The sequence below is a fragment of the Panthera leo genome, chromosome A2, assembly GCF_018350215.1.
Source record: "Panthera leo isolate Ple1 chromosome A2, P.leo_Ple1_pat1.1, whole genome shotgun sequence".
Lineage (NCBI taxonomy): Eukaryota > Metazoa > Chordata > Mammalia > Carnivora > Felidae > Panthera > Panthera leo.
Window position 1 is genome coordinate 13,882,579 of NC_056680.1, and position 13,908 is coordinate 13,896,486.

The following is a 13,908-nucleotide window of genomic DNA, read 5'->3' on the forward strand; positions in this document are numbered from 1 at the left end:
TTGCAGGAGCTGCCAGGCTCCTTCCCAGCGTGCAGCCACTTTTGATACCAGTTTTGCTTAGTTGGTTTTACCTGAAAGTTTGTTTAAATTTTTTTTTTAACGTTTATTATTGAGAGACAGAGAGACACAGAGCATGAGCAGGGGTGGGACCGAGAGATGGAGAGACACAGAATCGGAAGCAGGCTCCAGGCTCTGAGCTGTCAGCACAGAGCCCGACACGGGGCTCCAACTCACAAACCGCGAGATCCTGACCTGAGCCGAAGTCGGACGCTTAACCGACTGAGCCACCCAGGCGCCGCCCCTACCTGAAAGTTTGTTTAAAGGCAGAATGTGTGTCCCTGCCAGGGTAGAATGGCACAGGGGTGACTCCTGCTGAGCTACAAGTTGGTTCAAAAAACATTTGTTTTGCTTATGAAATGAAACTGATATTTATCAAAGCCTTCCAGATCATGGAATGAAAAGTGCTGACATAATCCTGCCAAGTGTCCTTAAGATACAAGGGACCATTTTCTTTTGCCTATCTGACTCTTCGTGGGCCCTTCCCCTGCCCATCAGAGGGCAGGGAAAGGTAATTTCAGAAGTGCTTTGCATAATAGTTGGTGTTATAAACCTTCTGCCCTGTCTAGTTGGAATATATCCTTTTGATGGTTGCTACTGTCATGTTTTCTCCAAATATGGGAATTATGGTAAAGATGTAAGAGTTGGGAACACTACCCAGGCAGAAAAAGGAATTGATACACACAATGATATGGATGCATCTCAGAATAATTATGGGTAAAAGAAGCACTCTGACCAAAAAAAAAAAAAAGAATATATACCCTGTGATTCTGTTTGTATGAAGCCCTAGAAAGTGCTAATAGTAGTAGAAAACAGATTAGTGGTTGGGAGAAGGAGGAAGGAAAAGAGAGAGGGTGACAAAGGGCATAAGGAGACTTGGTGATGGATGTGTTGGTTATCTTGATTGGGTGTTTACATACACTGATGTATGACAACTTATAAAACTATACACTTTAAGCATGCACTGTTGATTGTATGTCAGTTACACCTCAATGAAACTGAAAAGGCCACAGGGAGATACCACTACCTGCTCATAAGAGTGGCTCAAATTTTTTAAAAGGCTGGAAAGCCACTTGTAACTTTCATACCTTGCTGATGGGATGGTTCACCCATTTCTCTGTGGTCCAGCAGAGAAGCAAAGGTGGTTGTCCACACATGGGGCTGCTCTGAGCATTTATAGCTGATTCGTTCTTGAGAGCCCCAGACTGGAAAAAACTCCAGTGACCATCAACAGGTAAATGGGTAAACAAAGGCTCTTCATCAGTTGTAGTCTTGAGTACATACACTTGAGCTTCTTTTCCTCTTCAAGTGGTAGATACTTGAGTAAAGAGTTGCTACCTAGTCTTCAGAATTGATCATGGAAAGCTGTCCTAACATATTCTTGACCATCCAGGTAAACAGATCATCTTCTGCTTATTGGCCTGTAGTTTATGAAGAGGAGGAATGAATTCAGTACAGTCTAGGGGTTCCCAAAAGTGGTGAGTTTAAAATTTGAGTGGGACTTTTTCCATCTGGTTTTGTGAACACTCAGTTCAGCGGTGATATAAGCACACCTTGAGAAAATTGGAGATAAGACACTGGTAACCTTGCAGGAGCTCTGGCAAGTGTTCGTTCAGCACTTTCCCCTTATTGGATTTCCCAAGTTTGTTTCTAGATGGTTAGGACTCCATGGGCGATTAGGGGAGAGGAAGGGCTTACGTGTCATTGGTGAATAAGCAAAATGACTTCTTACTCTGTTCACCCTAATTTCTTAACCCAGATTGAATACGATTGGGGGCAAAGTTAACACTTGAACAATACCAGTGTTAACTGAAAAACAAAGTTCTTTCTCAATCCTGCTCCCACAACCAAAAAAAGGAGACGTTTTTCTAATAGCTTTATTAAGGTATGATCACATACCATAGAGTCTTGTATGTAAATGTGCAATTCAGTGTTTTTCTAGTAAATTTGCAGAGTTGTTCGACCATCACACAATTCGTGGTCTTTGATTCTTCTTCATGCCTCTTTTTCTTCCCCTTCCTGCTCCTTCTCCTTCCTGCCCCTCCCCTTTTTGCTCCTGTTAATCTTTGTAGTTTCTCATCAGCATCTCTAATGTAGGGAAATGGAGTGACCCCGTGCTCAGCCACTCCCAGTCACCTGTTGGGGGAGATTCACCACCCTGTATGCTGGGCCCTCCACGTGGGTGCAGAGTCAGGAACGGAGGCCTGGCCACGCTGCTTTCAGGGTGAGCCTGGGAGCCCCCATATATCTGTTCATGTTTACTTTTGACCCCACTGTACATGCTGTCAGGCCAGTCTCTTCAGCCTGGTCCTTGTCTCCTGCCCCTCTCTGTAGTCCTGCTTCTTGCCTTGCTGTGCTCTCTGAGGATTGGGGGTCAAAGTGAATCCTTTGCCATCTGTAGCTGTTGTGTTAGAAATGACAGGTGCTGCTCAGACTGCGGTTGACCTTTGGGATCATGAGGGCCCAGAAGAGGGAGTGGTCTGCCCTGCAGAGGGAAAGCTTTTGTGAGCAGTGTTCCTTGAGTTCAGGAAGGCATGCTGCTGGGCAGAGAGGTGGGCATGGAGCGCTACACTTGGCTTGGTGTGGAGGAGAGTGGGTGCGGGCAAGGGTTGATACGCCGTGCCAGGGGCTCGGGCTGGATCCTAGAGCCTCATGGAGCTGCTGAGGGGATATTGTGACCTCGCTTGAGAGGAAGGGCCCTTAGATGGCAGGTAGACCTGGCAGAGTGTGGACAAAGCCAGAAGGGGAGCTCCGGCAGAGTGCCTTGTGGTCAGATATGTGCCTGTGCATGCCGGCGCATGTGTATAAATGTGAGTGTGTGAACTACTACAGTACCAGGCAGCCAGAGTGGCCACTCCTGCTGGGACATGTTGACTGCACTGGATACCCTGTTGCCCCTGAGTCCTCCTAAGGAATTATGGCTAGAGCAGACACAAGTTCTGTCTGTGGTTTTTGTCAGGGCCCGTGATCCCCCAAGGCTGAGGCAGGGCTCCTCTCTGATGGGAGGTATGGGTGGAGTTGGCGCTGGTCAGCAGACCCTTTGGAGACACTGCCCTGAGAGAGAGGGTAAGAGGCTCTGCAGAAAGGGAGAGACCCCACCAGAGCAGCATGCACGGAGGCTGGAGGGAGCAGATTCTGGGCACTGGCTCTCAACTGAGGGGCATTTGTGGTTGTTGCCCTGGCAGGGTGGTCTTGCAGTGTTGCCGGGATAGTCCTGCCCGCAGAGAAGGGTCATGACTCCCAGTTCTGCTTGGTGGGACCCGGAACAGAGTGTGGCCTGGAAGGTGTGGAAGGGCAGCGAGTCTGGCTGAGTCTTCAGGGCTTCATTTTCCAGGTCTCGGGGCCCTGCTTTCAGGGGGTCTTTGAACTCTTCTTGGCAGAGGAGCTTTCCTTGAGAGCGGCATCCTGCTTCCTCTAGTAAACATGGAGATGCTGGGTCCTGGGATCCCATGGCTGGGAAAGGATCGTTGTGCCTGTTTGTATGTGTTAGTCTGGTAGCAGCTTGTGAGCTGGATTACTGAGCCAAGCCGGGCTTCTTTGGATCCCTGCAGACTGTTGCCTGGATGGCTTCTAGACCTAGGCTGCTTGCTGAGCTCTGCGGGTAGCCCTTTGTCACGACTGAGGATGGCACTTTCGTGTCTGCTTTGCTCCTTGCAGAGCTCAGCTGCCGGGGATGCCAGTGACTTGGGGGAGGTGGCTCTCCTCATCTTGGAGTAGAAGGCATTTGGTCAGAACTGTGCTTGCCTTCCGTCACTCTTTTTGAGTGCATGGCTCCTCGGACTCCATGGAGGCCACCGTGTCCATCTATATTGTGTAAAAACGTTGGTTATGGATTCTCTGCAAGTAAAGAAAACAAACCCGGCATATCCATCTCCTCAGTTCAGCAGTTTTGTCCTCTGGCCCTTTATTCTCATCGCAGAAGAGCTTTAAAAGAAATCCAACGTGTTATTTCATCCTTCCTTCTGAGGTTGAGCCATATGAGTTAGCAATACACAATCATTTTGACCTATATTTACTATGCGTTTCTAGAAACAAAAAAGCATCTTTCCATCATAGGCAATACTGCTGTTGTCAGATGAACAGCACTGACAGTCGTTTTTTGGGATCATCTAATCCACAGGGCTTCCCTTTCTCCACAGATTCTTCACTCGTGAGAAGATGTCTTGACTTGGTCTGGCCCCCAGTGAGGTCCACCATTTATGTGATGGTTATGAATCTTGGCTTGCTCTCCAGGGCAGCCTCTCCCTCTTCTTTTCATGCCACTGAGCTGGGGTCCAGTCTGTGTCATTGTCCTGTGAGGTGTCCTGGCTTCTGGACTGAACCCATCATCACACCCTGGCTTCTCCCTGCAGGCGTGGAGTGGGCTCCTTTGAGAGTAATGATCCCAGGGCTGGACATGCAGAGGCAGCCCAGGTCGAGGTGGGGATGCCTCGGACACATCAAGGACACTCTGAGCATTGAAATGAACCATAGGCCTGGACTCAGCATGCTGACCAGAACAAGGGTTCTCTGTAAAGAGGGAGGCCGGTGAGGATCCTTTTTATCCAGAATCTGGGGACCACTCTCTTGAGTGGGACCATGTGAAGGCATTTTCGTAGGTCAGAAATGGTTGAATGTCAGCAGTTACATGTGGTTAAAACTGATGGATTAAAGAAGGCTAAAGAGACAGCATAAGTAACGAGTGTTAACTAGGTCTTGAATGTAGAAAACTAGAAAGGGGGCGCCTGGGTGGCTCAGTCGGTTAAGCGTCCGACTTCGGCTCAGGTCACGATCTCGCGGTCCGTGAGTTCGAGCCCCGCGTCAGGCTCTGGGCTGGTGGCTCAGAGCCTGGAGCCTGTTTCCGATTCTGTGTCTCCCTCTCTCTGACCCTCCCCCGTTCATGCTCTGTTTCTCTCTGTCTCAAAAATAAATAAACGTTAAAAAAAAAAATTAAAAAAAAAAAAAAAAACTAGAAAGGACGTTAGGGTGTTGGGGAATTGTGCTTGTGCTTATTAGATAGCAGTATTATATCAGTTTTATCAGCATAATTCCCAAGCGTGAGGCTTGTATAGTGATTACATGGAGAAGATGCTTGTCCTGGGGCTTGCGACTCTGAAATGGGTCAGGAAAGTAAAAGTGTGTGTGTGCAGAGGGACAGAGCACGTGTGGTAAAGTGTGCGTGGCTGGTGGATCCAGGTGATGGTTATGTGAGTTGTTTATTCCCTGTCGTTTTGAAACTTTCTCGAAAGCTGGGGGGAGGCCAGAACTTCTGTTAGCTTTTTCCAGAGGTGAGGCTCAGCCTCTCCTTACCCTGAGGGAAAGGTGATTGCCCACTCTCTTTTTATTTAAACCTCAGGATAGAAAAATACTTTTATTGATGAGATGAATTATTTTACATTTCAGTGTTTATGCTTTTAGTGTGAAGATGTATTCATTTAGCCTACACTATGAGGGCTTCCTGGGGTGTGGCTCATTTCTAGGTCCTGGGGTCATAGTAGGGACCCCTGCTTTGGGGCTCCACAGATGGAATGGGGGAGGCCTCCCTGGGAGGCGCCCTGTGGACTGAGACCCAAAGGACCAAGAGCCAGCTGTGCAGAAACCAAGGGACAGTGAGTGCAAAGGCCCCGGAGCACTGGCAGACTCAGAGACTGAGGGACTGAAAGGTCCATTTCATGCTGCGTGGTACAATGCTTATGAGGTTTGGAGTAAAAATCTGTGGTCTAAAAGTTCTTACCAGCACATTTGGGAGTGATTTTTGAATTTACATGCTTTTCCTCTGTGGGACTGAAGCAACCTTTCTTCCTGCTACTCTGGTGTACACAGTGAATTCTGTAGTTGCTTGTATGAAACTGTCCCTGGGCAGAAAACATCTGCAGACCTCTACCCAGAGCAGAGGCGAAGAGGGAACTGTTTCTCCAGTGATGTGATGCCTGGGAGTGGGCTCAGGGTTCCTGTGGGTGCGGGGGTGCTGCCTCTCTGAGCCTTGCAGGCTGCGGGGGTCCTGACTGGAAGTGAGGGGTTGATAATCTCGGAGGACCTCAGTCCTGTTCTGGCCAAGGACCCTTCACTCCTCCCGTCTTGTCACCTGGCATGGGTTGTGGACCTTCTCTGTGCTGGGCACTCTCTAGTTAGAGCTTTGTTTTAACTAATTTAATTATAGTTTCTAAGGTCAGATGTATTTTTGAACTTAATGTTTATCTTAAAACTTTCCAGAGAGTAGAGGGAGAAACTAACAATCCCACTATAGAAGTCAGTTTGTGTTGTGGCCAGATCGTAGCTGGGCAGGAGTGGGGCTGAGTGGGAGCTGGGAGTGTGTGCGTGTGTGTGTGTGTGGGCCACGTATACATTATACGTTCCCTAACCAGGAGGCTGGAGGGCTACTGGGCCTTGGAGAATCTGGACTGTCTTCTCTGGGCCCCCAGCTCTAGTGGAGGTGTGGAAAGTCTACCTGACCTTGTATCTGTATCATATTGTCTCCCAAGAGTTCTGAGAGTAGACCTACATTTCTTTCCCCATTATTAACCTGAAGGGGTAAGTGTGCAGGGTGGGTCCCCATGTGGCTGGTCAGGAGGTGTCCTCTGCTGGTTCAGGCCTTCCCCTGGTGAGGGGAGGTGAACTGTGGGATCTGAGGCCCAGATGAGGCAGGAATGGGTAGGAAGATGGCACCCAGGTGGTATGCACTTTTCTGTATTACTCTGTGGACCAATTTTGATGTTTCAGGACAGTAAAGCTTCAGATATCACCAAGGGCATTTCTTTACACGTAAAAGCTTATGCAATCTAATAAGATATTTTAGGAGTTCTTCTAGATAAGGAATCTGTAAACATTTTCTTAAAAGGCTAGATAGTAAATGTCCTAAACATTGTGGGATAAGAAGTAAAATTGAGGATATTATTAGGTATTTAATCCAGCTGTTTATAAATACTGGGGAGCGCCTGGATGGCTCAGTCGGTTAAGCATCTGACTTCAACTTGGGTTGATCTCATGGTTCGTGAGTTCAAGCCCCGCTTCGGGCTCTGTGCTGACAGCTAAGAGCCTGGAGCCTACTTCAGATTCTGTGTCTCCCTGTGTCTCTCTGCCCCACTCACACTTGGTCTCTGTCTCTCTTTTTCAAAAAATAAACAATTTTTTTTTTTTTTTTTTTTTTTTTTTTTAAATATGAGTACCAGGGTGCCTAGGTGGCTCAGTCAGTTGAGTATCCAACTCTTGATTTCGACTCAGGTCATTGTCCCAGGGTCATGGGATCAGTCTCCAAACCTACTTAAGATTCTCTTTCCCACCCCCTGCTCATATGCTCTCTCTTTAAAAAAAAAAAAAAAAAAAATGTAAATGCTATTCTGAGCTTGAGAGGGGGAGCTGCATGCTTATTCCTTCCTGGACCACCTTCTTAGCCTTCTGATGATCCTGGGTGGTGGTGGTTTGTTTGTTTGTTTGTTTTTAAGTTTATTTTGAGAGGGGCAGAGCATAGCAGGGGAGGGGCAAAGAAAGAGAGGGAGAATCCCAAGCAGGCTCCATGTGGTCAGTGTGCAGAACCCAACCCGGGGCTCAAACCCATGAAACCATGAGATCATGACCTGAGCTGAAATCAAGAGTCAGATGCTTAACCAACTGAGCCACCTAAGCTCCCTAATTCTGGGTTTTAAGGTGTTTTTCTGCTGAGATTGGATTGGAAAGATAGCACATTTCTCTTTAGAAAGATGAAAGCTGATCAGAGTGAAGTCATAAAAGGTGTCAATATGCATTTAAGCTCAGGATACCAGATCTATGGAAAGAATTGTTTGTTTTTTAAAGTTCATTTATTTTGAGAGGGAGAGCATGAGCAGGGGAGGGGCAGAGAGAGAGGGAGAGAGAATTCCAAGCAGGCCCAGCATTCGTCAGCACAGAGCCTGATACAGGACTTGAACCCATGAACTGTGGGATCATGACCTGAGCCGAAATCAAGAGTTGGACGCCTTACTAAGCCACCCAGGCATCCCTGGAAAGAATAGTTTTAGATCAAGTAAAAAGTTTGCCTTCCATAATATTCTCAGAAACCTTGTTACCTTAAATACTTGAGGAACCTGTTTACTGACTTTAAGAGTTTAAATGGGATCACAGATGTCAATTTCTTTCTTTCTTTCTTTCTTTCTTTCTTTCTTTCTTTCTTTCTTTCTTTCGTTCTTTTCTTTTCTTTTCTTTTCTTTTTCTTTTTCTTTTTCTTTTCTTTTTTGATTTTTGAGAGAACATGAGCAGGGGAGGTGCACAGAGACGGGGACAGAAGATCTGCAGAGGGCTCCATGCTTACAACAGAGAGTCCGATGTGGGGGCTCAAACTCAGGAACCTTGGGATCATAACCTGAACTGCTTTATCAGTCGAGCCACCCAGACACCCCTGCAGATGTCAATTTCTAATTGCTGCCTTCTGCAGCATGAGATGCATACCTCCTTCTCTGCCATAAGATGAAATCCTGGTGCTGTGACCTGGCCACACACTTTCAGAAAACCAACATGTGTTGGGGCGCCTGGGTGGCTCAGTCGGTTAAGCGTCCTGACTTCGGCTCAGGTCATGATCTCGCGGTCCGTGAGTTCGAGCCCCGCGTCGGGCTCTGTGCTAATGCTCAGAGCCTGGAGCCTGTTTCAGATTCTGTGTCCCCCTCTCTCTGACCCTCCCCCGTTCATGCTCCCTCCCTCTCTCTGTCTCAAAAATAAATAAATGTTAAAAAAAAAAATCTCTTAAAAAGAAAACCAACACGTGCGTGCCTAACACAGTCATACCAGGAGACATTGCGAGCCAGCAGTGCTGGCCCTGGGTGGCAGCCTCACAGTAGCATTGCCACTGCATGTGTCAAGAGAAACATTGCCAAACAGGTGACTTTTTGAAGTGATAGCCAACGATCAGAATTTCAAAGCACCTCAACAAAGAATGTAACAATCTAATTAAAAATGGGCAAAGGACTTCAATAGACATTTCTCCAAAGAAGATATATAAATGACCAACAAGCACAAGAAGAGATCCTCAGTTTCATTAGCTAGCATAGAAATGCAAATCAAAGCCACAATGAGATAACTACCTCATATTCGTTAAGTTGGTTATTTAAAAAAAAACCAGAAGAATGATAATGAGTATCATCGAGGCTATGGAGAAATTGGAACCCTTGTGCACTGTTGGTGGGAATGTAAAATGGCATAGTCTCTGTGGAAAATACTATGCAGTTCCTCAGAAAAGTTAGATATAGAATTACCATAAGATCCAGCAAGTCTGCTTCTTTTGGGGTATATCCCCAAAAGAATTGAAAGCCGGAACTTGATGAGATCGCTGTATACCATGTTCATGGCAGCCAAAAGGTGGAAAAAACCCAAGTGCCCACTGAAGAGTAAACGGGTAAACAAAACGTCTGTCCATACAGTGGAATGTTATTCAGCCTTAAGAAGGGAAATTCTGACACATGCTACAACATGGATAAATCTTGAGGACAGTATGCTATGTGAAATAAGCCAGTCACAAAAAGACAAACACTATGAGACCATTTATATGAGATCTCTAGGGTAGTCAAGTTTTCAGAGAAAGTAGAAACGTGGGTCCCAGGGGCTCAGGGGGGAATGGAGGGTTGGTAATGGATACAGAGTTTCAGTTTCAGATGAAAAAGTTGTAGAGATGGGTGTTGGTGATAATTGTAGAATAATAGGACTGTATTTAATGCCACTGAGCTGTACACTTAAAAATGGTTACAAGGGGGAGGGGGGTGTCTGGGTGGCTCAGTTGGTTAAGCAATCCAGTTCTTGATTTCAGCTCAGGTCATGATCTCACAGTTCATGAGTTCAAGCCCCACGGCGGGCTCTTCGCTGACAGTGTGGAGCCCTGGGCAGTGTGGAGTCTCTCTGCCCCTTGCTTGCTTGTGCTTGCTCTCTTTCCCTCCTCCTCCCCCTCCCCCTCCCCCTCCCCCTCCTTCTCTTGCTCAAAAATAAATATTTTAAAAATGGCTACAGTAGTACATTTTATATTATGTGTATTTTACTACAATAAAAAAAAAAGATCAGGGGTTCACAAAGAAGTGCTTGTGATTGTTACAGTACTGTCTTTGCATTAAAATCCAAATGTTGATTTTGATTTTTTCTTTGAAAAAAATTTTTTTTTCAAACAAAGCATAGTTTTCTTTCATTTAACTTGGTTGTTGCCTGCCTGAAAAAAGTGCATTAAAGTAGTGGCAGAAGCTGTGAAATGGGGTTCTAATGTGGGCTGAGACCATTACAGACACAGCTGTAGATACCCCCCTACTCACAACCCAAATGCGCCACTGCAGTTTCCAGAATGCCCCCTAGGGGGCAATGCACTTCCTGATTCCCCCGTGTAACTGGGTGTGTGCTGCCCTCTCCAACCCCCCCCCCCCCCCCCCCCCAGCTCCACATCCCCAAGAGATCTGCTGTCTTTAGAATCTTACAGGTAACTTGGCTGGAGCAGTGGACAGGAAAAGGCCCCGGGGGCACTGCTGGCTTGAGCTGCACTGGCCTGAGCTGACCCCACATGGTGTGGCTCTAAGTGGCAAGGGCTTTTTGAGGGAGGGGGGGCCAGTGTCTGATCCTGTCTCACTGCTCAGAGAAATCTGGTGCCTGCCCTGGGGCTTCTGTCATTCATTCCTCCCCGTCCTCATCACTGTTCCGACACTCCTGCTGCCTGACCCAACCTCATGTGGGAGATGTGTCATCTCCTCCTGTTGGGAGGATGGGGAGATGACAAGGACTGTTGACTGCTGTCTGAGGTTCCTGGCGGTGGCTTTAGGAATGCCCGTTAATCTCTGGCGAGTTGAATCCATGTGCCTCTGAATGGAAATGTGAGCTCAGTAGAAGTGCCTGTGAAATTCATGGGTTATTGTTAAAATTGCCTTTTGGTATGTTTTTGCAGTTGTAACTTATAAAAGGTAATATAAGTAGTAAGATTATAGCCTGAGTTTGGAAGGTCATCCTAACATTGAACTACTAATTCATAAGGAAGAAGGGCTGCCCTCTGGAGAGGGAAACTGGCAGTGGAGGAAGTATGTTGACTAGTGAGAAAACTGCTCTCCCTCATCTCCAGTGGACACAGCCTTTACGTCTGGTGCTTAGGCTTTGGTGGGACCCATCACTCTGCTGGCATTCCAGGCCCTCTGTCCTGACACTGTGCAACTGTCCCCAGAGGGGATTGCAACAACTTTGTAAAAAGTCATCCTGCTCCTTGTGACCCTCAGTCATGGGAACGAAGCGTTTTCCTCAGCATCCAGTTTGCTCATGGCTCCGTGACCAGATGGGATTGGACCTGGATATGCAGGAGGCAGGGTGGATGACCTAGGTCACCAACACCCTGTTTTTGTCCAGATGGGTTTAATAGGGAGAGTGTAAAAAGTCCAGTCAGAAGAAGCTGAACTGTCTTAGGTGGAGAGCAGGCCGGCACTTGTGGGAAGGTCACCACGGCTGCTCGTTTGAGGAGAGGTCACGTGCCTGGGCTAAGGCCTGGAAGCTGCAGCCTTGCGTGGTGATGGTACTGTTCTGCCGTAGGTCGGTGGACCAGAGGGCATTCTGCAGAACGGGGCTGTGGATGACAATGTGGCCAAGACCAGCCAGCTGTTGGCCGAGTTGAACTTTGAAGAAGATGAAGAAGATACCTATTACACGAAGGATCTCCCTGTACATGCCTGCAGGTGAGTGCCGACGGCAGAGTCTCAGACTCATCCCGCAGAGCTTTTTCATTCTGAGTGGGTTTGCTGGCTTTAGAAGCCCATCTAAGCCAATGAACTGTGACATTTGGTATTACGAAATAAGGAGATTCTTCAGATTTGTGTACACATAGTCAGGAGCAGGAGGGTGGGGTCAGCACACTCTGACACCCCTAATTCACCTAGAGGGTAGGGGAAAGACTCTCCTTCTCAGGCCTTGAGGTGGTTGGTTCCTGGTACCTGTTCCGCTCACTCATTCAAAAGAATTCCTCACATTTGGTGAGCATTTAGGTTTAGAGGGTAAACAAACAGCAGCTAAAATTTCTCTTACAAAGAGATGATTGATTGTAGGATACTTTAAAATATCTGCCTCTCTGATGTGTTCAAAATTCCCCCAAAATTGGAGTTGAATAATCAGTGGGTAGACCTGTTTGTTGACCAAATTTGGAATTCTCATCTAGAGCAGGATCCATCTGTTACATTTTGACCCTTAAGCTTGGACTTACTCTTGCTTTGTTACACATACGCAAGAAAATTGAGACCAAAAGAGGTGAAATGATCTTGCTCAGGGCACCCGGCCAGTCAGGGCCACTTTAGACCTGGGCCACGGCTCAGTCTTGCCCACCTCTCGGGCACATTGCCCCCCCAGAGTCTGTGCCCACCACAGGATAGTGCTGCTCTTTTCCCTGCTCTGTGGACAGACTTTTTTTTTTTTTTATAACAATTTTGGCTTTTTGTTTTTAACTTTATTTTGGCTCTTGTTTCCACTCTTGTTTACAAATGTTTTTATGTACGTGTTAGTGATGTGTCAGTGTTCCTGTTGCCTACACATTTGACAGTGAAGTGGTTCCGGTAAAGCTGCAGGTGGTTAAAGTTTGCACACCCCCTCACCTTCCCAGCTGTCCCCAAGGTGTGGGGTGTTGCAGGGAAGGTTCTTGGCTGACCCACATTCAGTTTGAGACTGAGTCTTGGCTTCATACGCACAGAGGACTCTGTGGTGAGCCAGTTTTTGTTTTTGATGTGTTGATTTTCAGAAGAATGAGGCTGGGGGCTCTCCTGAGGTGCTCCTTGCAAGCTTGAGCTCAGTCTGCGCCCTGAGACTCTCTGCTGCTGGGGCTGAGCTGAGCGTTCCCAGGAGCATGGCGCCCTCTGCTGGGATGTGGAGTGCCTTGTGAACGTGGTGTGGTTACAGCTTACTCTTCTGTGTGCCCAGAGCCAGGGATGCTGACTTCCGTTCTTTTAAGTCACAGTTCTGGAAACTTCAGGCCAAAGGGAGTGACAGGGGGTTGCTTTGGGGTGTCAGACCTCCATTGTTGGGCTCACCTGGCACTTTCCACAGTTCTCACCCCTCACCTGGAAGGGGCTTTGCTGTTGTCTAGGGCCTCTCTGAGGAAGCTCCCCAGCACCCTGAACCCTTTCCCTGCATTTGCAGGGTCAAGAAGCCTCTGCAGTTAACTGATTGGATTTTGCTAGTGGGATCGTTGGGTTTGAGTATGTGTTTAATGAAAAATTTAAAAATGTTGTAAGAGGAAAGAATTTTACATCCTGCCAAATTAAAACCAGAGAAAGACCTTCCAGCTTTAACTGTTGATGTTTTGCCTTTTTTAGTTACTGCGGAATACACGATCCTGCTTGCGTGGTTTACTGTAATACCAGCAAGAAGTGGTTCTGTAATGGACGTGGAAATACTTCTGGCAGGTAGATAATCAAACCGCGCATGTGTCTTTAATCAGTGCTGTGCTCAGATTTGTGTGTAAATTATGGAAATGTTGAAGCAAAAGCACAATATAAAATCACGCTAACAAACCTGGTTTTTTCCCTCCTCTGTGACTGGTTTAACTTGAAACAGATGGTGGTGTGTGAATGCCTTAATGTATTTACCCTTGATTTATTCTCTGTGGTTCTTTTTATTATGCAAGTAGGGTTGGCTTAATTCTCGTTCCCAGTTTTTATTTATATTTTTCTGCAAGATGAGCTCCTGGCACGCCCGTTTGTCTTCATTACTGGGTGCCTGGGGAGGATGTTCCCAAGACAGTAATGGGCATCCATGGGAGCCGCTTCCTGAGAAGGCTCCCTCTGGCCTTAGCTCATCGGAGCAGTCCTGAGGCTAATACGGGCCAGATCCTGAATCATCGGATTAAATTAAGTTCACTTGACCGTCGTCTCTGGGCTTCCCTTCCTGCTGTTGATCAGCAGCAGCTGTGAC

The 13,908-nt window shown here is 47.1% G+C and overlaps 1 protein-coding gene across 2 annotated transcripts in view; it reads left to right on the forward strand.

The window, feature by feature from the left end:
- Positions 1–13,908, forward strand: part of UPF1 (UPF1 RNA helicase and ATPase) — a 37,348-nt gene that overhangs the window by 3,139 nt on the left and 20,301 nt on the right. For both annotated transcript variants that reach the window (XM_042928963.1, XM_042928964.1), the window contains exons 2-3: positions 11,545–11,687; positions 13,311–13,400. In XM_042928963.1, the coding sequence (XP_042784897.1) occupies positions 11,545–11,687; positions 13,311–13,400 (233 nt within the window). The remainder of the gene's footprint in view (positions 1–11,544; positions 11,688–13,310; positions 13,401–13,908) is intronic.